This window comes from Aythya fuligula, chromosome 19, assembly GCF_009819795.1.
Source record: "Aythya fuligula isolate bAytFul2 chromosome 19, bAytFul2.pri, whole genome shotgun sequence".
NCBI lineage: Eukaryota > Metazoa > Chordata > Aves > Anseriformes > Anatidae > Aythya > Aythya fuligula.
The window spans coordinates 3,741,571-3,765,562 of NC_045577.1; the positions used below are offsets into that span (position 1 = coordinate 3,741,571).

Below are 23,992 nucleotides of genomic sequence, written 5' to 3' on the forward strand. Positions count from 1 at the left end.
CGCCCTTCACAAGCATGGCCCTGAGGGCAAAAGCCGTGCCCTACACCAAGATGGCGGCGGGGGCGCGACGGCGGCCGGGAGGGGCCAAGCCGGCGGTTTCCAGCCGCTGCCCGTCAGTGCTAGGCGGCCTGCCCTTCTCAAAGATGGCCGCCGGCGGCTTCAGCGCGGCCTGGGGGTGAGAGGGGAGAGGTGGTGGCGGCGGCGGCGGCGGCCGGGCTCCGGGAAGATGGCAGAGAGCGAGCAGCGGGCAGGTGACGGGGGGAGCGGGGCCCTGACGGGGTCCTGGGGACTCGGGGGGATTGGGGGGGGGCGGCTTTTTGGGGGGGCGGTTGGGGGCTAAGCTGTTTTTTGGGAGGAAGCTGCCGTAAGGGAGGGGAGAAAACCCCTTTTTTTTGAGGGGGGGCTGCCCTTTTTGGGGAAAAAGTTCCGTTTTTGGGGCAGGGAGCTGCCCTTTTGGGGGGAGAAGTGCCCTTTTGGAGGAAGAGGAGCCGCCCTTGTGGGGAGGAGCTCCCCTTTTTGCGGGGGGAGCTTCCCCTTTTTTTGGGGGAAAAGCGCCCCTTTTGGGGGGGAAAAATCCCCTTTTTTTGTTATAAGGAGCTCCGTCACGGGGCGAATTTCCCGAAGTCAGGGACACATCTTCTAAATTCCTCACATTTTGTTCCTCTCATCCCCGTACCCTTGGTTTTACTGGAACCTATGGACAGGGACAAACCTAACACCAGCTCTCAGGTGGGGAATCAGTTTTGAAGGTTACGTGACCAATCTGTGGCAGATTCTGCACGTTTCCTGGGATTTTGGGTTCCCTTTCTCCCAGTCTGCTGCCGAGTGCCTCGATGCCAACGCAGCCCGCGGTGTCCTGGGGAGCTCCGGTTCGGAGGAGCCCGGTGCGGAGCCAGGGCTGAACAAACGCCTGTGGGTTTCCTAGGCTTAAAATGATGAATTTTAATCCCAAGAGAACTCCCAAATTCGCGTTGTCACCCAGTTTCCCTAACCGGGGTCTGCTTTAATCGTGCTGCTTAAAGTTGGCCTTGCAGGAACGTGTCTGGGTTGGGATGCCCAGGGGAAGAGCTGCGTTAAGGATCAGCGCACGCACTAAATGTTACGTTAACTGTGCTCTGGTCGAGCTTTATGATTTAAAATAAATCATAAAATTTTGTAAATACTCTTTGTAGCTTCTTCCTGGAAGGTGCTGGGTCCCATCAAGCCCCTGGGCTGGGGGCTGTGGCTCTGGCCTGCCATCTCCTGAACCGCTCCTGCTTTGTCTTTGCAGGATTCATCCCTTTTAGGGGAATGCGTTTCATGCCTTGCACCCTAAAAGCCAGGCAGGGTTAGTTTGTCAGGGAGGTTTGGTGCTGCATGACCCGAGGTTTGTCCTCCCTGGGCAGAAATAATGAAACTGTCTGCGTGTTGTCCGTGCTGGCTCCTGCAAACCTCTCTGCCTGGATTGGAAACGTGTCTTTGGGAGTGAAAACAAACGTAACGCAGCCTTCTGCTGCCCCGACGTGTCCTTAGGGGAATGTTTCTGGGGATTGAAAACGATCCTGTGTGAGTGGGACACAGCAGGATGATGGTGCAGGCTGGGATGGGTTTGTTTGCCTTCTGTCTCCTGGGAAATTACTGCTGATCTCTAGGAGGGGAAGGTTAATTCTCCGCTGCCTCTGTTTTACTCCTTCCTTGCATCTCGCAGGCGCCTCGGAGGAGATGGCTCCTCCCATCCAGCAGAACTTCATGATCCCCAAGAAGGAGATAAACATCGTTTCTGACATGGGCAAGTGGAAACGCTCTCAGGTATGGCTCCGGGTTCAGGGAAACCTGGCGAGTGCCAGCCCCGCGCTGGGAACAGCCACCGGGGAAAACCAGGTGTGGGCAAGTAATGAGAAATTAATTGATCCGTGTTAGAGAGGGAGAGTCGCTGCCTGTTTGTAGGAAAATGACTTGGCAGGGAGGCGGTGTGGAGCCTGGCAGCCAAATGTTCCCAGAAAGGTGTGAGCCAGGGAGAGCCCAAAGGCTGGGGGAGGCTGGGGCTGCGTGAGCGTTGCTGCTGCTCCCTGCCAGCGTGCAAGAGTAGAAGCTGGTCGCTATTTCACCCCGCCTAGCCCGTAAGTTATAGCAAAACTGGGTTCACCCCACACTGTTTGAACTCAGCTTGGACGTGGTCCTGCTGCCTGGCCTCTGATAGCGTCAGGGTGGGTGGATTCCTGCTCTCCGCCCACCTTGCTCTGTGGAAAGAGCCAAGGCCTTCAATTTCCTGGGTAATTTCTGTTTATAACACGTGGGGCAGGCAGCTTCTCTGCCCTCTGCCTTTGAGGGATTGGGGTTACGGCCCAGACTCGTCCCTCCTGTTGGTCCTGCTGCTTAGGAACGAGTTCTTGCTTGATGACTGATCTGAGAAGCTGAAATTAGGCAGGTCTCGAGCCAAGCTGTGGATGCAGCTCCCTTCACTGAGGCTCCTGGGCTCACGGGCTTGCTCCTGACCAGGATTATTTCTGTCCAGGAGGGTCCTGAGGAGGAAGAGGTGGCAGCATGCGAGTCTGGCCAGTTCAGAGGCTTGGAGCTGCTCGGGGTTTGATGCTTCAAAAGCAGCACATTTAAAGAAAATAGCGGTCCCCCATTTCTCCATCTCACATGCACACAGGAGAAGAGCAGAAGGGAGAAAGGGGAGATAACAGCACAGATCTGGGAGAAGCAGCGCAGAGCAGGATGTCTGGACACAGCTGAGACTCTGCAGAGCCAGGGACTTTGAATTTGACCCGATGAGAGGCAGGGAGCTGAGGGAAGGATTTCAGGGATGGCGTGAGCTTCCTTAGGACTCTCCCCCCTGTAATTTTCAGAGCAGAGCTCTCGGTGCAGTCACCGGCTGCCTCCGGGAAGCTGTGCTCTGGGAAGGGCTCCCTCGGGGTGCCGGGATGCTCCCGTGCCACAGCAGTGGCTCAGACAGGCCGTGGCTGCTCCCTCATGCCCTCCCCTCTCGGCTGTGCTCGCAGGCCTACGCGGACTACATGGGCTTCATCCTCACCCTGAACGAAGGCGTCAGAGGCAAGAAGCTGACCTGCGACTACAAAGTCTCAGAGGTAGGAGGGGAGTTTGGATCCACTCGTTTCTCCCTTTTTTTTTTTTTTTTTTTTTTTTTTTTGCAAAATGTCAGCCTGCGGTGCTCCCAGCAGGATGCAGGGGCTCTCCGTGTGCCTCTGGGGTAGGAAAAGGAGCGAGTTACAGGCGGATGGAAGCTGTCAGTAGAAAGAAGATGCAGAAGGGCCGTGTTTTGTCCCTGCTTTTGCAGTCTGGCTTCAGCCAGGGGTGTTCTGGTCCTCCCCCGCTGGCTGCAGCCAGAAGGCTGAGGTGTCTGTTGTGTTCCTGCTTCTCCTGCTGCCAGAGAGGGAGCTGTGTGACCTTGTCCAAGGCTTTTTCCCTGTCCCTGGGCTTCCTCGCTGCTCAGGCTGTGTTACCAGCGCCCATCTCAGCCCGCACCACGGCTGAGCAGCGCGAGGTCTGTCTGTGTGTGAGCTCAGGGTGTGCCCAGCTGGATTTGCATCCCCAGGTGCCCTGCTCAGGGCTGCAGGGGCCAAGAAGCGTGATACAGAGCCGGGCTGGGGGGCAAATTCAGCCCGTGGGGCAGGATTGCCCAGTGCAGGTGCCAGTTGCCTGGCTCTGCCTGGTGCTGGGCCACTTTTAACGCCTGTTCACCTTTCGGGGGCACAGCAGGATCGTTTGGGGCTGCTGTGGGTGTCGGAAAGGAGGGCAGGCACCCTCTGCTGTCACTGCCTGGCCCCAGGCTTGGGGAAAGCCGTCCCAGGCACAAGTTCTCCCTTGTGTGTTGCAGCGAGGAGCTTCTCGGCTATCTTTTTACTGCTGGAGCTTATCACAGCTGTGCCAGACAGCTGGGAGCAGCCTGCCTGGAGAAGATCTGGGCAGGACAGGGAAGCAGGCTGGGGCTGTGTGCTTCTAGAGCCCGTTCTGCTGTGCGAAGGCAGCCTGCCACGATCTTTACCCTGCTCCTTTCTGTCTGAAACGGGCACATTAGGTCCAGCCTCCCCTTCAAGGAACCCGGGTGTGAATGAAAAACTTGCTTGTAGCTCCTGGGGGGGCTCAGGGGCGATGAATGCCTCTCCAGCAGGCTTTGTGGCCCTCTTTTGTCCCTTTAATTCGGCAGAATGTGCCGGCAAACGCCGCTCCTGCTTTCTGCTGTTTGTGTTTCACCTCTGAGTTCTGTCTTTGTCACGATCTTGCTCACTCACAGAGCGGTTCCAGGGGAACAAAGCCATTAAAAAACGAACAAAACAAAGGGGGAGGAAAACAAATCCCTCTTCCTCCAACCTCTTTGAGCCGCCAGCCGTCTCCCAGTGGCTGTGTCCGGGCTGTGTCCGGATCCCTCCTGCAACGAACGTGCTCCACGTGCGGCTCCAGCGCAGGCAATAAGCAAGAGCCACGATCCCATTGACCCGGGAAGCGGCAGGGAACACGTCCCGTTACCCTCACACGGGGGAGAGCACAAACCTGTGACTCGAGGCACAGGTGGAGCATCCCCTGGGCCGCCTTGTTGATGAGGCTGCCTGCTTGCACAGCTCCGTTTGTAGATCAAGCCGCTCGCCGTGGCTTTTAAAGGCTTGGCCCCTTGTGGCCTCTGCTTGCATCTCCGCTCGGCTTTCTTCTCTTTTTTTTTGCTGTACCTGCTGCCGAGGTGCTTTGGTGCCGTCCCATCTTCCTCCCTGATCAAACGCCGGGGACGCCTTCTCTTCGGCGAACGACCTCCTGGAATTCTTCCTGCTGCAGGCGGCTCCTCCGCGGCTTCCTGCGAGCGCTTTGCCACGGGGAGGAGGGAAAAAAAAAAAAAAAAAGGAAAAAAAAAAAAGAGAGCGTGGTCTGCTCTGCTTGCAGAGAGGCAGCCTGGTGCTTTCCGGAGTGGTGCGTGTCGATACCGAGCTGCCTGCTGCAGCGAGAGCCGGATCCTCCGGGGTCTGAGCCCCTTCTGAGCCGTGCTGAGCTTGCTCTGCTCTCAGAAGCTGTCTGGAGCTTTGCTGGAAGCACCCGAGGAGCAGCGAGGGCTGGGCGGGTGGTTGGGGCTTGGGCACGAGGCTGCGGGGTTGACAGGCTGCGAGCTGCCTTCTCCCGGAGGGCAGTGCTGCTCCTGGGGATCTGTGCGGGGCCTGGGGCAGCTTTTTAGGGCTGTGACCTGGCTCCGAGGAGCAGCGCAGGGAGGGGAAGGTTAATTTTGGCCGTGAGAGGTGCAGGGTCACCTTTACGCAGCCCACCCGCCTCCCTGGCTCTGGGAGAAGCTGGCCAGCCCGCTGACAAGCTCTGGCTCTAGGAAGGAAGCAGCAAAAGCCCTGATCTAGCAGCTCCTTGCTCTGGCAGGGCACAAGGAGCCCACGGGGAGCAGGCTGGGTCCCTGCGGGCAGCCCTGGCTGCTGCAGTGCCTCCTCAGCACCTCCTCCTGCCCGGCCCCTGCTCCCGAGAGCTGCTGACGGGTCAGGTCGGCAGGAGGCTGGGCGGCTCGCCTTTGGGGACCCGTGGCAGGCTCAGGGTCAAGGGGATGCAAAATCAGCACAACGGGAAGAGCAGAGAGAGAGGATGGGGGGGGGGGGGGGGGGGGAGGCTGCGGCTGCCCTTGCTTTGATCGCTGGAAAGGTAAAAGCAAAAATAGAGCTTAAAAAAAAAACCCAGCCAGGCAAAACGGGGCTGCGGTGGTGTTCCCGTAAGCTCTGCTCTCCCTCTCCCTCTCCCTCCCTCCTTCCCTCCCTCCCTCTCTCCCCGGGCTGGGGTCAGCCCCGCGTGCCCGAGTTTCCTCTGCAGGACAATGGGAAGCTGCTGCTCTTAATAACCTCCCCCCCCCCCAACCCCTTAATTTATTTATTTATTTATTTATTTTCAAAGGGCTGCCTGCCCCAAACGAGCTGCATCTCTTTAATTATTTATCGGTGCGGCTGAGCCAGCAGCTGGGTCCTGCTCGCCCCGCGTTCACCGGGCTTCTTAATCCCTTTAAAGCCAGCGAGTGGGGAAGGAAGGGGAAGGGGAAGGGGAGGTTTTGGCCTCCCCCAGACCTGCAGGAGGATTTGGGGAGGGGGGGAAGGAGCCCGGCCCCACCACCCGGCTGGCACCGAGAGGGGTTGGGAATCCAGGAGCCGCTCGTAACAAAGTGCTGGTGCCGGGGGGGGGGGATAAATCACCAGCAGGATTTAATTATTTAATGCAGCCCGGTGCCGGGGCTGCTCTCGCTTCACTGGAAAGGGATGCAGCAGCCGGGAAGGGGTAGGGCTGAGCCCCAACCTGACCCAGCTCAGCGGGGAGGGGCTGGCTTTCTGGGGTGCGTTTTGGGGTGCGTGCAGACCCTCAGCACCAGCCTCCATCCTGCTGCATCCCTTGGGGCACCTGCAGCGGGGTCGTTTGTGCTCCCTGCGTGCTCGGCTCTCCTCCTCCCACCCCTGTGTCACCCTCAGCTCGCAGGGAGCACCACCCATGGGAGCAGAGGTGCTGGGGAGGGCTTCGAGTGGCACTTCAAGGGCTGCAAACTCGCTGGGCTCGGCTGTTTGCTCGTCCTCCCGGCAGGCAGGATTGAAGCGCAGCCCAGGAGACCCAGCCGGCTTCAGCGCGGTCGATGCCTCCAGCAAAGTCAAAGCAGCCGCCCGCTGCTGCCGTCCTCTTTGTCCCCCCCATTGAAGGAGGAATTCCCCTCTCGAGATGGGAGCCTGCGCCATCGCCCAGGGCCTGCCCAGCTGCTGTGGCTGCTGCTGCTGCCTCTCTGCCTGCTCGGAGGTGGCCGAGGAGAATCCCAGATCCCCCTGGCAGGCTCCCGAGGTCGGCAGCGAGGATTCCCAGAGCTTCCGTGGTGCTGCCCAGCTTGTGAGCGTATTTGCGAGGTGGCGTGGGGCTGGAGCTGCCCCGGCAGCCTGGCTGGTACGAGGTTGAAGCACCAAGGGCACGCGAAGGAGGTTGAATTGGGCCCAGCTGGGTGCTGTGCGAGTGCAAACCCCCTCTCTGCTGTTCCTGGCTCCCGAAACACCCCAGGAGAAGGCTGAGAGGCCTTGAGAAGGGAAGTTTCTGAGCAAGACCGCGCAACCAGCCACCGGTCAGGACGTGCTGTAAGCGCTGGGCTGTGCCCTGTGGCACGTGCAGGACCCCAAAGATGCAGCTCCTGGGTTTTGTGCTGGAGATCCCCGAACTGGGCAGCAACTCCCTGCTCGGCAGCCCTGCACGTCCTGCAGCTGGGAGCTTGCTTCAGCTCTCCCTGAGGTTTTAGAGCACGGTTGCTGTTGCAGCTGATGAAAGGCTGCGTGGGCGACTGGAGAGCCTGCCCGGGGCTGGGCTTTGTACTGGGTGATCTGAGGGGAACGAGGATTGCCTGGCCTCTGCTTTTTGGGAGGATTGGCACCTCCCAGCCCTGCTTACCACCCCTGGGAAGGACGGCGTGGGCTTTAAAGGCCCCAGAACAGGGCAGGGGTGGTGGCGCCTGAGGGGTTGTGCTCTGTTTCATGTCTCTGACCCCTTCCTCTCCGTGTCCCTGCAGCCCATTGAGAAGCTGGTGGCTCTCCTCAACACCCTCGACAGATGGATCGATGAAACTCCGCCGGTGGATCAGCCTTCTCGCTTCGGGAACAAAGCCTTCAGGACCTGGTACGCCAAGCTGGACCAGGTGAGCCTCTTTCACCTCTAACGTTCAGTGCAGCTCCTGCAGGAGGGCAGGGTGCCAGAATGGCTCCAGCACTTTGTGTTACGCAGGGGAGCTGTGAAGGATCAGCCTCTTCCTTGCCACGCGTCGCTTGCTGGTGCTGCCCTCCACTCTTGTGGGACCATAGGGTCTGTGTAAAAGCTCTTGGCTGAGTCTCCCAGTCCTGGATGAGCCTTGAGGGGAGTCCTTTGCTTTGTAACTTCCCGAATAGGTGACAGAGAAGATCAGAGGAAGGTTGTGAAACTGCCTGACTTCCTTCAGCTCAGTGCTTTTCCTTCGCCCAGCTCTGGGGGTGGCACTGGCAGAGCCCAGGCAGCGATGTCCCTGCGCGTGCTCTGCTGCTCGTCCTGGAGATGGCCCAGGATGGGCTGATGTACCTGGGTGGTGGAGGGTGTTTTTTGTTCTGCAGGATGCAGGCGGCCTGCGTAAGCGTTACAGGGAGCTCTCGCAGAATTATTCCAGCTCTGGAGGTGACTTCTGTGCAGGAGAGTTCGCTCCTCAGTCACGCTGACCCTTGCTGTTGGAGGAGGGCACCGCTGCAGCTCCCCTTCTGCAGCAGTGTGTGAGCAGGGGGGGACGCCTTGCCCCTGGGGACTGTGACAGGTCTGTACTCACTTCAGGGAGCCTTCTCTGTCTTCCAGGAAGCCGAAAATTTGGTGGCGGCGGTGATCCCCAAGCATTTGGCCAGTGCTGCCCCAGAAGTGGCCGTGTACCTGAAGGAGGCTGTGGGGAATTCCACCCGCATCGACTACGGCACAGGTACCTGGCTCATGGCTGGTCTTCCTTGGGTAGCAACGCTTTGAAGCCTGGCCCTGCGTGCATTTAAATGTGTTTTAGTAACTCTTCATAGTGCCAGCTTGCTGCAAACACCTTCCTCCTCACCCCTACGTTCGTTGTGGGCTAGGACCAAAGGGCCTGGGAGAGAGCTGGGGCTGGGAGCGGGGCTGTAGGAGCAGCCTTAGCACATCCAGCTGTATCACACGGCTGATCCACGACGGGCCATTTAGGATAAAATATAATTGCTGGGGTAGTGAGCAGACTGGGAAGCAAGTTTGTGGGCAGCGGGGAGCGCTCGAGGTCTGATGCTGCCTTGAAGTGACGTCGCTGCTTACAGGGGGACTTGAAAATGTGAACATTGAAGCATTTTGCACCAAAAAGGGTAAGGAATTGCGGGCTGGGGTGATTGTACAGGCAAATCCAGCCTCGTTGGTGTGAAGCCACGCTCTGCTCCTCTGTCTGGAGGACAGGTGTGCTGACAGGGCTGTCCCCACCAAGCGACAGGGGAGCAGGATGTTGTGGGTGCAAGGAAACACGGACCGGGGCAAGGAGAGGAAGAGGAGGAGGACGTGGGTGAAAGGCTGAAGAGCTGGAGGCTGAGCAGCGCTTGCTAGGAGAGCTGCGACTCGCCAGCACCAGGGGGAGATGTTGTCTTTGGAAAGGGACCCACGGGCTGGGATTTTGTCAGCCTGGGGAAGGAAATTCAGCCTTTCCTCCCCTCCTGCGTGTCCCGACCCTGTGTCCCGTGTCCTGACTCGCAGTGCCTAGACCCTGGGTACACTTTGTTCGTACGCTGGGAGCTGCACTTTACAGCGTGGAGCTGCTGATCTCGTGCTCTTCCTTGCTCTGTGGGCCCTTCCACCAAAAAAACATCGCTCTGCTTTTGCTGGTTGTTGCTTTCCCTGCTGTTAGCCGGGGGACCGAGCTGATGAGGGTCAGCCAGAGATCCCGGTACCTTCTGGGACGGCCTGTTCCTGGCAGCGTCACGGGATCCGCATCCTTCCGACACAGATATTTTTGAAGTGGGAGGAAATCTGTTTACTTGCAGATGTGAGGTTCGCTCACATCCTCTGAGCAGACGACTCTGCAGCGCTCCGCTTCCCCTGCTGTGCTGAGCTCCTGCCTTGCTCCCTGCACACCCAGTGCTGGAGCTGTTTTTCCACAGGAACTTTTTTTTTCTCAAAGTTAACAGCAACCCTACAGTTATCTAGCAGACATATTTTGGGTGGGTACTACGTGGGGATGAAATACCGTCATCTCTTGTCCTTAATAGGATAAGGTAGCACCTTAGGGACAGCTGGCTGGGGTTTTTCCAGGGGAATGGGACTGCTGGGGTTTCTGAGGAGCTGCTGTGGTGCCCACAGGGCTTGTCCTGTGGACCAGGAACACCGGCATCACCTCTCATCTCTTTTCACTCCAGGGCACGAAGCTGCGTTTGCAGCCTTCCTCTGCTGCCTCTGCAAAATCGGTGTTCTCAGAGTGGATGACCAGATGGCCATTGTCTTTAAAGTATTTAACAGGTGAGGTAACAGAAGGAGAAGGGCTGGAAACATCGGGCTGTCTGAGGGCACACCTCAGATGCTGTCCCGTTGCAGCTGTCTGAGGTGTGCGAGCTGTCCTGTCCACCAGCCTCTTCCTGTACTTTGGGCTGATCGTGCCCCCTTTCTTCCATCCATCCACACCCATTTGGAAGTTAGGAGATAAGATCTTGATAACAAGATCCTGTTCCTGGGGTGTGAGCTGTGAAAATCAAGGGCCTGCCATGAAGCCGTACACGTAATTAGAGAGCGTGAGTGCTGAAGGGCTTGCTGGCCTACAGAAGGGGAGAATGAGAAAACAGAAGGCAAATTTAAACAAAATAAGGAGGTAGAGGTACTTTTACTTTCCTAAGGGGCTGACAGCACCTCCTCTTTTAGAGGCTGGCTGCCTTTCTGGGAAGTCAGTTCAGTCAGGTGCAAGGGATTGAGCTCTGCAGAGGTACGTGGGTGAAGTCCTGTGCTTTGTGATCAACAACAGTATCTGATCAGCTGATCTCACATCTCTTCAGGCATTGAAAGAAATAGTATGTGAAACTACCAGGCCTCCACTGCTCCTCTAGATGTGTTTCCAGCCCAGGAGCTGGAGTTGGTATTGATGAAACCAGCGGACTGGGCGTGTGGAGCCCAGAGATCTAATCCCAGCTGCGTCGCTGTTTGGTGGCATGGAAACAATTTCCTTCAGCAGTACTTCCAGCTTTAATTTTCCACCTGAAAAGTGGAAGGAGTGGTTGCTGTAAGGCAGAAAGCTTCCTGAGCTCTTCTGCAAGTTACGGAGGGGAGTGAGAAGTATCAATGTTTTCAAATAACAGTGGGGGTGGGGACAGATCTGCACCGACATAAGACACTGCAGATGAAATAAATGCCTGTCGCTTGCTTTCTTAGTGAATTTGGTGTAAAAACAAAACAAAACCAAGGCCCACAGTTTTTAAGAAGTGCTGGCATTTGCTACTATACCTGCTGTCAGGCTGCTTCCTGTGGCAGAGGAGCTGAATATACATCCTATATACTGCAACATATTGGGGGTCCTACTCGCAAGTGCTAGTTTGTGTCCTTTGCCCAGCTGATTGTTCTTATCCTCATGTAAGTCAACAAGGAGAGAAAATTCCGTGTGGGGTGTGAAAGGCTAGGTGATGCAGAACGTTATTGGCATCGGCTCTCTCCGGTGGAGCTTGAGGCCCAGCTGATTTGTTGCTTTCCTATTACCCTGCCAGCATCACCCACTTCCAGCCTCTCCCCCCGGGCAAAATCCTGTTTCCCATCCCCTCAGAGCCTTCTGGTGTTTGTAGCTGAGTAATGGAAACAGGCTGTGAGTCCCCTTCCTCACACGTGGGTAGATTTGGGGGTAGCTGATGTTTCTTCAGGTGGCCTGAACTGAACGGGGTCAGTTAAACCAGCCCTCTAGCTACAAAGGCTTGGAAATCTCGTTGGAGAGAGGTGATGCTGAATGCCCATTGATTGTAATTTCATCCGAGTGGGCATTGTGCTGGCAGCTCATCGTTTTCCTTCTGTTAACCCGAGTCCCTTGCTCTGTCTCAAGGCTTCCTCCTGGTGCTCCCTCAGCTGCTAAATTCGAATCGTGGTTTTCTCTTGTGCCCAAAAGTGGGTTTGGGACCCTCCAAGAGTCAATAGTCTGTCTGTTTGGGTTCCCTATGTGTTTGGCAAAGGGAGAGGTGTGGATTTTGTGTTTGGAGTCCAGAAGGCAGCCTTGTCTTAACTCCTCTCTTTCGTATCAGGTACCTAGAAGTGATGCGAAAGCTTCAGAAGACCTACAGGATGGAGCCTGCTGGCAGCCAGGGTGTCTGGGGCTTGGATGACTTCCAGTTCCTACCTTTCATATGGGGCAGTTCCCAGCTGATAGGTACTAATAAAAATCTGCTCGTGTCCCAGCCTGCCCTCTGCCCTGTCTGTCTGGGTTGCAAAGCTGATGGGGCTTGGGACTGACTTTTAAATTCGAATGCGTCGAATTTGTGTAATACAGCGCCAGGGTTTGCTTGGGGCTTGGATTTTTTTTTTTCTCAGCTTTCCAAATAAAGCTGGTTGCCTAGGTTGGGAGATGGAAGGCTTCGTTGTGCAGTACAGCTGTCTTTATTGCAGTACTACAAGCTTTTTGAAAGGCGAGCCTTGTTTTTGGTGCTAGAAAACACATTTTCTGCCCTGGAGAGCTTACCAGTTGCTCTCATTGCTAAGGCATTAGAGTTGGAGAGGAGATGGAAGGGAGCAGCTCTGTGCTGACTCCTGAAAAGCTGTGGTGGGAGAATCATCCTTCTTGTGAAGGAGGGACAGGACAAGACCTAACTGAATGTGCTTTCAGAAAGGGGTGCCATACAGCTCACTTCCTACTGTCTTTTACTCTTTTCAGACCATCCGAATCTGGAGCCTCGCCACTTTGTTGATGAGAAGGTGGTAAACGAAAACCATAAAGACTTCATGTTCCTGGAGTGCATCCTCTTCATTACAGAGGTGAGGTTTGTCCCACAGGGAAGTGCTCCTGACATTAGACAGGCAGTTCTGGCTGTGGTTTTCTCTTCCTCCTGGGTTTGCTCTCGTGGAGGTGCGCGGAAGATTCCTTGTTGTGTCTGAGGTGCTCTCCTTGAATGAGCTGAAACAGAGATATTGAAGGGAAAGCGGAATTAAGCCGGATGGGTTGTGGATATCAAACAAATAGCCTTGGATCAGTCAGTGGGAACTTGGATGGAGAAGACTGGTGCTTGTAAGTGTGCTAGGAAGATGAAGTGAAAGCTGCAAAACAGCTGGGCTTGCCAAGATAACCTCCCTTGCCTCCAGTCGTTGGGCGCTGCCTGGCAGGTCCTGGGCCTCCCCTTGCTTAGGGCAGGCTCCCATACCTCCGTGCAGCTCATTCTCCTCCAGATCTGAGCAGATTCTGCCAGGAGTTGCCCGTTAAATGTGCCTTTTCTTGCAAACGATCCGGAGGGGGGAGAGTGCTGAGGTTCAGCCAGCTGTTATCAGGACCAGGATCAGGACCGTGTTTCTGCTCGTGTATTCTGGGGTCCTTGGGCAAGGGACTGGCGATGCTCTGCCTGTTCCCATCCACGGGCGATGTTTCTGAGCGCAGGAGCTCACAGCTTCCTTCTCTCAGCTGCAGTGAGCGACCTGCCTGTGTTTTTTGTCGTCCCCCCCCCCCACTGCACGGTCTGGGTAGGGAGGGGAGAACCACATGCTCTGTTGTGGTGAGGGATTTCCTGTCTCTGGCAAGAGAGAGGTGATGGGATTAATTTTGAAGGACAGAGTGCGGTTCTTCCCCTTTGTTCTCTTCGCTTTTCCCCCCCTCTCCATTCTCTCATCTAGTGATGAGATGAGAAGGGAGGTTGCAGAACACAAACTTACCCTTTCCCGTAGGAAATTTTCATAGGAGCCCTTGGCCCAAACCCCAGGAGATGCTGCATCAAGCCCTGCTGAATCTAGTAGGGCTCGTTGGTGCTGAGCACCTCGCAGGATTTAACCTTCGGTGCAGATTTAAATCATGCCATGGACAGGGGAGAGGCACTGCCTGAAGGGGCTGAGCTGAGGACAGGAAATCTGCTCCTGCTTCGGCCTCGCTGCAAGCAGGAGCCAAGATGCTCTCAGATTTATTTTATTCTGGGCATCTGTAACGTGAAGACAGCGTAGTAGCCTCTTAAAAACCATAAAAACACATTTCTTATGGGTACAGAAAATCCTGCAGTACACAGATGACACGTGAAGTTAAAATACCCAGCACCAGGCTGCTTCTGGTCGCTCCGCTTTTGCCCGCAGAAACGTAGCTTTTCGGGAGGCTTTTTTAATGAGCAATTTCACTTCTTTTTTTCCCCACGTTTATTCGGAATCATGGTTTCTCTGCTGAGCTCCTCGGTGCCACCTGGTGGCAGGGAAACCTCCTGTCGGTCACCCCTGGTGTGAGCTGCTGAGGGATTGCCACAACCTGAGCTGTCAAAGGCATGATATTTTCAATCCGTTTTCCTGCAAGCTCTGTTCCCTTTTTTTTATTTTTTTGTAAAAATGTTGCCTTGAAGATGTGATTTTTCTCCCTTAAAACGCTTGGGAAGGTTGGTACTGCCACTAGGGGGTGCTGAGACAGCCCTGAACGCTCGCTTTCTCTCCAAAATCAACAACAAAACAAAATACCAGGCGAAACGATGGAAGGGATTAACGACTTTAATACATTAATGATATTATTTTCTTCTGAGCTTTTCAGCTGAGAACAGCCCTGCTTTAAAGGTGTAAAACAAACAGTAAACACCGCAGCAGCTCCCATACCGGGTCTGGGAGGTTTTACTGACGTGAGAGCAGGTTTTGTTTCAGCCAGCTACGACCAGGGTAGGTTGTTTTTCTTTCAACCCAGCGAATATTCTCGGCAGCAGATATTTTCCTCAGCCTCTGGGTGACGTCTCAGGGATGTGAGCGTACACCCTGGTGGTGGTGGTGCTTTGCCACGTGGATGTTTAAACCTCGGGGCTCTTAAAGTAACACGGCGGGATGGTGGCCAGCCTGAACCCGCTGCAACCTCCTCCCCGAGCACCACCCCGCGCTGCACATGGACACGGCAGCAAGCCTTACGCAAGCCGGAGCGGTGTTGGGAAATCTGGGGGGCGGTTTTTAGACCCAAATGCCTGTTTCTGAGCTGTGAGTGCAGCACAGGGTGCTGTGTGTCACCCCCTGAAGCCACCCAGATGCTCTCTTTGAACAGCACCATCCTCGTAGGGGGCAAAACACGGAGCCTGCTCCTGAGCCAGCTGAAACCGAAGCCCGCTGCGAGCGCCAGCTCCCCAGGGGGGCACCCAGGGCACAGCGGGCCCCCTCCGTGGGCGGCTGGGCGGCGTGGAGCGGCCGGGGTTGTGTTGCTTTAAGAGCCCAGGGCAGGCAGCAAGAATTTCATCTCCAATCTGGCTTCTAAATTTGGAGGTTTGGGAAGGGAGGGCTCGGGTTTCGGCTGGAAGGGAAGGAGCTGACAGGAAAGCACAGCCTCAGCCGTCCCCCTCCCCCAGTTACTGACAGAGGAACCATTTACAAAAGGCTGATTCTCTTGGGAACGGAGAGGCAGGAACGCAGCGTCTGTGAGTAATTTCCTGCTCAATATGGCTGCTCTGACTCACTCCGTTCCCCTGGGGTCACTGCGGGACTGCAGCGCGCTCGCTGCCGCTCTCGCTCCCCCCCCCAGCCCGCTCGCTTTCTCCCTCTTCTCCCTTTGTGGCTGAAATGAGCTCATTTTCCCCCTTGTTCCCCATTCTCCTCCCGCCCCAGTTTGAAACAATAGCCGAGCCTTCCCTCGCCGGGCTCCTGGGTCCAGGGGGGCCACGCTAGTGGCCGTGCCAGGGGGCTTGGGGAGCCAACGGGCTGGATGGTGGGGCCGGCTGCCCGAGCTCGCCGCCTCCGCGCGCTCCCCGCTCGTCCTCTGCGGCTCAGGAAGGAGGGAAGAAAGCAAAAAACGCGCTCGTGGGGGCTGCTGCAAGCTGTGCCCGCACCGAGGATGGCGATGCTGGAGGAAGGTTTGGCGTCGAAACACACACAACCAGCCCTGCCCTGCCGGGGGGGTGCTCGGCAACCCGGCACGCCAGGCTCGGCCACACTCGTGCCCCCTGTTCCCCCGCCACGTGGTGCCCACGGGTGCTAAATCCCACACTTCGTGGCACGCTGGTGCTGCTGTGCTCTGCGGATCTGCCCGTTTCGTCTCAAATCTGCGAGGGAAACACACGGCGGAGGGGAGCAGGAAGGGCTCAGCGGCTCAGCGGTCACTGCCCAGCTTGTGAAAAAGCAGGGCCAGGTTTTTGCAGGGCAGCAGAGCTCCTTCCCACCGGGCTCCAGCCCCGAGGTCAGCCTGCTCGAAGCACATCGTCCTCCGAGCAGATCGAGCCTGTGCCTGCGTGGAGGGAAGGGGTTAGTTGGTTGTTCAACCCCGAGTGGAGAACGGGAGTCCAAGAGATTCCTCCCTCCCCACGTTCCTTTCTAGCGTGAGCTTCGGCCTTGTGGTTTCTGATGTCATGGGAACTTTGCTCAGGCAGAGAGGCTGCGTTATATTTCTTCTTCTCCCCAAGGGTCTGTTTTTGTTCACGGAGAAGAAGGGAGAGAGCTACCCGGGGAGCCTGCCTGCGACTGTCCCTGATTGCAGCTCCCCCCCTCCTTGCCCTCCCTCCTCCAAACCCCTCGCCCTGGGAGGAGGAACGCCGGAGTGTCTCAAACAAATAACACCAAAAAGCAGCTTTGGAGCCTGGTTGGAGAGCGGGGTTGGAGCACATTCCCTCTGCTCCTGCCCGCCCCGGGGCCTCGTGCTCCGGGCAGGAGCTGCCCTCTGCGCGCGGGGAAGGCAGCGCGGCCGTCTCTGCTGCTGCTTGTTGTTGATTTGGAGGGGGAATGAGTCATTATTTTCTTGGAAAGCCCAGCGGTGCTGTGCTGGGAGGGCTCCGGGTAGGATAGGAACGGCGTTAAGCCGAGCTCTGCTGGGGGCAGAATGGGGCTGAGGTGGTTTTTTTTGTTTTGTTTTGTTTTTTTTTAACGTGGCTGTTAAAGGAGAGGTGTGCGTGGGGAGGTTTTGGGGAGCAAAGCGGCAGAAAAAGGCTTGATGTCGTCAGGGGTGGATTTGCCACGGCTTCGTGCGATGTTGGTGCAGCAGGAGGGAAGGAAGGAGGGGAGGGAAGGAGGCAGGATCGGGCGGCACGTGGGTCGCAGGGCCCGGCGGGGACGTTTGCTTGGAGAGCCTGAGCCTGAGCATCCCGCCCGGCCCCGCGCCTCAGCCCCGCTCTCGGGTCTCTTTTCAGATGAAGACGGGTCCCTTCGCTGAGCACTCCAACCAGCTCTGGAACATCAGCGCCGTGCCCTCCTGGTCCAAGGTCAACCAGGGCCTCATCCGCATGTACAAGGCCGAGGTGAGCGCCGTGGGCAAGGGGGGGCCTGGCTCAGCCTCACCCCGTCGGCTCTGCTGCCTCGTGCCCCTCGGTGTGGGGGCCCCGTCGCACCCAGCAGCTGCTCTGTGCTGAACGTGGCTCAGGGAACTTTGGCAGGGCAGACGGAGGCTCCTGCCTGCCCCATTTTTGCCCCAAAAACCAGTCCTTGGCTGCCTTTCCTTGCAGGCGCGGCTTGTGCCATTTCTCATCTTTCCACACGGTGCGAGACGCGAGGCCTCCAAAACGAGGTCTAGCATCTTAACGCACCTTCCTGCTTCCCACCCCGCTCTGTTCCCAGCTGGAGGAGGCTTGGGTTAACCCCATCCCGTGTTTTTAAAAGCCCCGGAGCAGGCTTGAACGCCTCCTGGCCGCGTGCCGTGTCTGCGCAGCGCACCAGCCTGGCGAGGCTGCGGCCTCCGGGGCTTGGCAATCCTCCACCCGCCAGCCTCCCCAGGCTTTCCTGGCGAACCCTGACCCGGGGAACCGGGCAGTTCTGGCCGTCCCTTATCTCTCCTTCCTGCCGAAGCTAACCCTGAACTTGAGGAAGCGGGGCAGGAACTGCAACGCGTGGGCCTCCAGCAGGACCCGGCCGAGGGGCTCGTGCCGAGGGGAGGCAGCGGCCGTGCTAAACACGATGGAGAGGAGCAGGGGTGGCGCAGCTGCCCGCTGCTAGGGGTGTAACATCCCCTCAGGTAGGGCTCGAAGGAGTTATTCCTGCACCCCGCGGGCTCTGCTCCCGTTCCTGGGACGTGGGGCAGAGGCTGGGCGGGCGGCTGCAGCGCACAAAGGGGTTAACTGTGCCGAACCCAGGCGCTCTCCCTCCCCCAGCCCTTCCTCTGCACTTCACATCCTGTGTTTAGGTTCCAGGCCACATACCTCTCTAATCTGCGAGGTGTCACTCCCAGGCCCGCTGGCTCCTTCCGCCCCCAGCTCAGCTTTCCTCCCGGCCTCCGAGGAGGAGAGTTCGAGGCTGGGGGTCGACCCCCCCCCCCCCCGAGGGGTGCCTCTGTGCTGGGAAACCCTGAGCTGGAGGCTCTGCTGGGAGAGCTGGGGGTCCTGGCAGAGAGTCCCCAGCCCTGGGAGCACTGCTAAATCAAGCACAGGGTCCCTAAATCCTGGGGCTGGAGCGAGGGCTGCTGTGCTGCCTTGGTTTTCCCACTCCTTTGGATGGGTTCTGATATTCCCCAGGCTCCCCACGCACCCTGCTGTGGTTGGGTGCAGTGTGCTGGGGCCATTTTGCATGCTGGAGGATGCAAAAGCTGCTGGGAAGAGTGAGAACACAAATTTAGGCTAAGGTACAGGAAACGTTGACTCAACCAAACTGCTGCGTGACTTCCAATTTAGCTTTTTCCTCCAAAAACACTTGCAGGTCTTCAAGGACTAATCCCGAGTGATGGCCCTCGTGCAGCAGAGTCCTCTCTGGGCACTGCACGGGGCCTGCATTCACCTGGAAGGGCGAAGAAGAGGGAGGCTTGCTGAGGAATCAGTTTGTGGCAGTGAAGAGGGGAAAGGTTTGGGTTTGTAAGGTTGCTTTTTTGGCTGACTGGCTAGCGTTGAGAGCGAGATTTCCTCCTCACCCTCTCCTTCCTACCTGTGTCTACACCCTCTGATCACAGTTTGCAATTAGCTCAGATGAAATCGAGGATGGAGGCTCCAATGGTCCAGCTCCCTGACACGTCTGGGGGTGACTGAGGAGGGCTCGGCACCGGGAGCAGACCAGCAGAAATGGGAGGCTCGCTCTCACTTGGCAGAAGTGGGGCATTTCCCAGGCCTGGTTTGTTTAACACGCAGTCTGGGCGCTTTGTCCCTTCGCCATCCCTGCTATGGGATGACTTTAAACAGCCAGCACGAGCCTCAGGCACGGCCATGTGCTCTTGCCTGGATCCAGGCCCTCCAGCGTGCTTGCTGCAGGGTCTGAGGACAGGCAGCAGCTTCAAGGCAGCGTGTCTTCTGCTCTGCGTGTTTATGAAATCTCAAATGTGCCTATTTATAATATAAATATAATGGGTGAAGAAGAGTTAGCTTGGAAGTGCAAGGGCTTTTCTTGTTCTCTCCTTCAAAGGCGAGTGAAGAAGTCGGCAGAACAGCGTGGTTAAAGCAGCAGCCTTGATGTTTTTCCCCTGAGCCTGCTTTTGAGTCTCCTGACCTTTCCTTCTCTACTGCAGTCAGACGGGAAATACTTTCCATTGTAACTAATCCAGTCCCAGTTCCATCTTTAAAGGTTGGACTCGATGCACGAAGCTACTCCCCAGTTGAGTCTCAAGCCAGGACTTCAGCGTGTTTGGGCTGCTGGGAAGAATAGAAAAAGCCTGTCCCCTCCGTCGAGCTGGTGCTGGCTGCGGCAGTTCCATGCAGAGAGGATCCTCTTGGCACCTCTGATAATCCACACCATTTCTGCCAGTCCTGCTGGAGAGGGGAGGAGGAGGAGAAGTGTCTCCGCTCCTTTCTTCTCGGGCTGCCGATGTGCGAACTGGCACGGGTTCCTTCCCATTCTTCCAACTGCTGGTGAAGTTTCTTCATCAGGAGCCCAAACCAGTTTGGTCTTCCGTGGGGCTCCTTGGAGCCAGTTGGGCTGACATTTCCAGCTGTCAGCATCCCCAGTATTCATTTCTCCCCATCCTTCCTTCACATCACCACCGTCCTGCGCCGCTTCCTCTCAGGGTTTGAGTGGTTGTGCAGAGGGATTGGGGCCCCTCTGCGTGCTTGCAAGTGTTGGGGAGGCTTCGAAGGTGACGTGCCCCGATGGTTATGGGACTTGCTTCTCGATGGTGCCTTGCCTGGGTGGCTTGTGAATTTTTTCATGACTTTTTTTCCCCAAGGGCGAATACACCCGTGGTGTATTTTCACCGCCTCCAAACTTATTTCGTCTCCAGCCTGCTTGCGAGCGGTTTGGTTTCCTTGGAAGTTGTCTGACCTCTGCTTCCAACGGGATTGCCCCTGGCCTGGGCTTCTGAGCACAAATCCCACTGCTTGCCTGTGTGGGCAGCCTTCCTCTGCCCGTGCCCTGCGTGGGGTAAGGAGCTGTGCTCAGGCAGGGCACGAGGCTCTTCTCCGTGGAAAGGAGAGCTGTGGCTGCCCGGGGATGGATCTCACCTCCCTTTGGTAAGAAAGAACCGTGCTTTGCCACGAGTGCCTGGAGGAACGGGCCCTGAATTTTGTCCCGAGGTCTGCCTGGTTAGGGCCAGCAGCTGGTGGGGTCGGACACCCTCCTGCTGCTCCTCTGCAGCTCTTCCCCCTTGCCCTGGCTCTGAGCTGCTGGTGCCGAGGACTTCTGGACTCCTGTTAGCTCGTAGGTGCTGTGCTTTGGTGGGATGGACTTCACCTCTCCTGTGGAGTAAGAGTCCTGTCCCCAGAACCGTCTGGGAACAGGAGAAAGGCTTTCCAAGACCTGGAGATCTCTTCTTTAGATTGTGCAGTCTAGGGAGGGCAGAACTTGGCCTCCTACCTGGTGGCCGCTTTCTCTTCTCACCTCGCTCGCCGTGCCCCCAGCACCCTTGTGGATGTGTGGCTGCAGATGAGTCTGCTCCACGTCCTGCCCGAGTTTTTGGGCGGTCTGAATCCGTAATGACTCAAAAATAGAGCTCTGAGCGGCTCTGTCGGGCAGGTTTTGGAAAATGTTGCCCTAGCTCGTTGACCACAGCCCCTGGCAGGAAGGTGAGCACAGAGCCTGGCTGTGACTTGGCTGACTGGGACGTGGCTGACGAAGAGCAGTCTGCAGCGTGATTTGGGCAGCGCCTCGTGGCTGCAAGGTGGTGCCTCAATGCTGGCACTGTCCTGGGCATGGAGAGCCTCCTCCCCGGGGGCTTTGTGTGCTTCTCCAAGGGTTTGGAGGGTGAAACTCTTCAAAGGAAATCAGCTAAAGTGCTGGGAGGCGGCGAGGGAGAAAGCTGCTGACACAAACATCCCTCTTCAGCTCACGCTCCTGGCCTGAATTGCGGCAAGGAAAAGGCTCTGGCTCGGTGAAAGGGGATGTTCAGGGGGTGTCACCAGTATGAAGCCTTACTGGGGCGAAGACCCCGCTGGAATATGGGGTGGGGGGCATCACACTGGGCCCCCCCACAAGCTGCTGCTCTGCCCGATCTGCGCCAGCAGCCCCGAGCTCGCTGCCTCCTCCCGTGCCCGGGGGGCCAGCCCGTAGCTCCGGCTGCCTGTGCCAGGTGGGACTGCCTCCCGAACTCACCCCTCTTTTTATCTTCCCCCCCCTCCTGCAGTGCCTGGAGAAGTTCCCCGTCATCCAGCACTTCAAGTTCGGCAGCCTGCTCCCCATCCAGCCCGTGACGTCCTAAGGAGGCCGCGGGAGGAGGAGTCCGAGGCCGCGGAGGCGCAGCGCGGCGCTCTTCCTCCTACCCCTCGCCCCCTTCCTCATCACCTCGCCCGCCGCACGGCCCCTTCGTTCCTGCGCATCCCCATCGGGCAAACCACGGATCCCAAGCACTCGAGAGACGGGACCAGAGCAGCTCCTCCTGCACGCCCCCAGCTCTGCTGCGCCCGCCGATCCGGGCACCGAGGGGGGTTTGATGAGGGGCTGCCTTGCAGCTGATCGCCCCGTGCTTTCCTTCCCGGGAGGAAAGGGGGTGTCAAGGGGGGGGGAAAAGGCACACGTGTACGCGCTGGGCAGGGGTAACTGCAGTTTCTCTTTTGAATTTCATCGAAGTTTCCTGTTGCTGTTTGGTTTGGAAAGCACTGCGAGGGGTGAGGGGTGAGGCTGCACGCGGCCACCTCTGCTTGCACCTGGGGTTGTTGAGTGGGTAAAGGAAGCTGTAGGGAAGGGCTGCGGGTTGCTGGAAGCCCAGGGTGCCACCTCTCCCTCATCCTAGGTAAGCAAAGCCACCTCCCTCCTCCCTCCATCTCCTCTGCGAGCTTCCCTGGGTCTTCCTTTCGCACCACCGCCTCTTCTCTCGGGTGAAGCGAGGAGTTTGCTGGGCTGTGGGGTCTGGCTTGGAGCTGAGGGCCCCGGCTCTGTGGGCATGGCTACGCAAAGACACCGCTGGAGCTGCGCCTGCTCAGGCTCCCTCCCCTCTGTAGGGAACGGGCACAAACCATCCCACCATCATCGCTGTTCAGGCATCATTTGGGGTCAGCCTTGCCCCCCTGCGCTCCCCATCTCCTCCTTCTCTGCTTTGCTGGCCTCAGCGGGGGCGAGGTGGCCGCCGGGGTTGCTGCTGCTGCGTGGTCAGAAAGCAGAGCAGCCCCCAGCGAGGAGCTTTCCCCACCAGGCAGCACGATCCCAGCTCTTTCAGGGCGGCCTCCCCGGAGCGAAGGCAGCGTGGGGGCGAGCATGCGGCTCTGCACGCCTTGTGCTACCTGTGCTGGAAACAAAAGGCGTTAAATAGCCCAGGACAGCGGCTTGTACCTGGAAAAAACAAAAAAAAAGCTATTTTCCCCTCTTATCGCCTGCTGGTGCTGCTGTGCTGGACCTCAGGCAGCAGGAACCACGCTCCCAGTGCCACCAGCAGCAGAGGAATGAATGGGGCCAGGATCCGGAGCGGGGCCAGCATCACCTGGGGGGGCAGAAGTGGCTGGTGCCGGGTTTGAGCAGAGCTGTGTCCATTTGTCTTGGTCCCTCCTCCTTGCGAAGGTTCTCCGAGGAGCTCAGGGAGGCAGAGCAGGAGGAGAGGCTGGGTTAGGGCAGGGAGATGCGGGTCCCTGCAGAGCTGGAGCCGAACTTTCTGTCCTGGCCGTGGTGTGGCTTGGTCCTGGGCTGGCAGCTGGGGAGGACGGGGCCAGGACCTCCTGAGCTGCCCGGAACAACTTTATAAAGGCGCATTTGAAATGAAAACGACAGACTCCAGCCTTGTTTTACTGCCGAGCTGTTACTAGGATGTGCGCGCATCACCTCGGCTCTCCGAAGGGATCCGCTCCGGGAGCGGGGCAGGAGATCTGCGTGTCCGCAGGGCCCGGGGGGTGCTGGAGCAGAGCCCCCAGGCTCCTCCATCGGTGTCCCTTCGCCTCGCCACGTGGCTTTTTGGCAAGTGTCCCCCTGCTTTAGAGGCTGCATGGGGGCTGAGCTAAAGCCGGGGGGTCCCAAAGCTGCCCAAGGGATGGGAACGCGTCTCTCCCGGTGATCTTAGGGAATTGGGGCTGCACGTAGAAGGACAGGTGGAAACGCCGACATCCATCCATGCTCTAGATGCTGGGAGGGACACCAAGAATGTGAAATTCAGCACCAAAAACGGGTGGGGAGGTGCTCCCTTCCCCTGCCCCCCCCCCCGGGGACGGTGTCCCTGGGCTTGGGACCCTGCGAGGAGGTGGGACGGGGCTCGCGGAGAGCTTTTGCTTGCACGACTCTGCACTTTTATCCTGCCAGGGCTTTTGGGACTTCAAGCAGCTAATTTCTGAGTCTCACCCACCACTCGGGACGCATCCCCGTAGCGTGGCACCCGGTCTCTCACCTTCATCCACCTCCCCCGGTGCCGCTGGCCCTTGGGGGCTCTGCTCCTGTCCCGCTGGGTCCGCGCATGCAGCAGCAGCACCCGGGGCTGCTCCGTGCCCAGAGCAGCTCCCCACCTCTGCCGACCTCGTGGTTTTAATTAAAGTCTCTGTGTTTTGCACCGGTGCCTGTGTTGGTCTCTCTTGGGGCTGGGATCTGCTCCCGCTGCGGGGTGTTTGCTGCTGGCCACAGCCTTGGGCAGGTGCTGTGCGGGGGCATTTGTCGTGTTTGTTGGTATCTTGCATGTTCTTTGCGCCCTTGCTAGCCTCTTTTTTTCCGTCTTACAGTGTTTTATTACTTATTTAATTTCTGTGCTATGCCTCCCCCCTTTCCCAGCTTGGGTTTGGCAGGTGGGCGATGTGCGCCGCCTGCTCCCAAGCCAGCAAATTCTTCTTGAAGATCAGAGCCTCTCGTGACCAAAGGACGTCTGAGCCTTGTTCCTGAGGCTGCCTGGGAACGGGAACCCTTTTTCTTCAGATGTTTTTTCCCGTCCTGCTGCAGGTGCTGACTCAGGACTTCCAGCGGCGGGTGAGCTCGGCGGCGTTGTTGGATTTATGCAGAAAATTTTACCTGGGTCTGCTGGGGAGCGGCCGGAGCTGGCGTAGATGTGCCGAGCAAAGGCTGCTTTCCTTGTCGCCCTTTTATCCTCTCCATCAACGCAGGCCAAGTGTGTGAGCGGGCTGCTAAAAGTGGCAGCAGCGTGGAGGGA

The 23,992-nt window shown here is 57.7% G+C and overlaps 1 protein-coding gene across 2 annotated transcripts; it reads left to right on the forward strand.

Annotated features, from left to right (window-relative positions):
- Positions 1-171: 171 nt before the first annotated feature.
- PTPA (protein phosphatase 2 phosphatase activator) lies at positions 172-23,409 on the forward strand. 2 transcript variants are annotated; one of them, XM_032200231.1, is made up of 10 exons: positions 172-251; positions 1,688-1,788; positions 2,985-3,071; positions 7,502-7,627; positions 8,305-8,422; positions 9,861-9,960; positions 11,712-11,836; positions 12,338-12,438; positions 16,728-16,835; positions 21,065-23,409. In XM_032200231.1, exons 1-10 carry the CDS (start codon positions 227-229, stop codon positions 21,137-21,139), a joined length of 966 nt encoding a protein of 321 aa, XP_032056122.1. In that variant the 5' UTR covers positions 172-226; the 3' UTR covers positions 21,140-23,409. The 2 variants fall into 2 exon arrangements, with proteins under 2 accessions (XP_032056122.1, XP_032056123.1); XM_032200232.1 differs by having other exon boundaries at positions 224-247.
- The last annotated feature ends 583 nt before the right edge of the window (positions 23,410-23,992 follow it).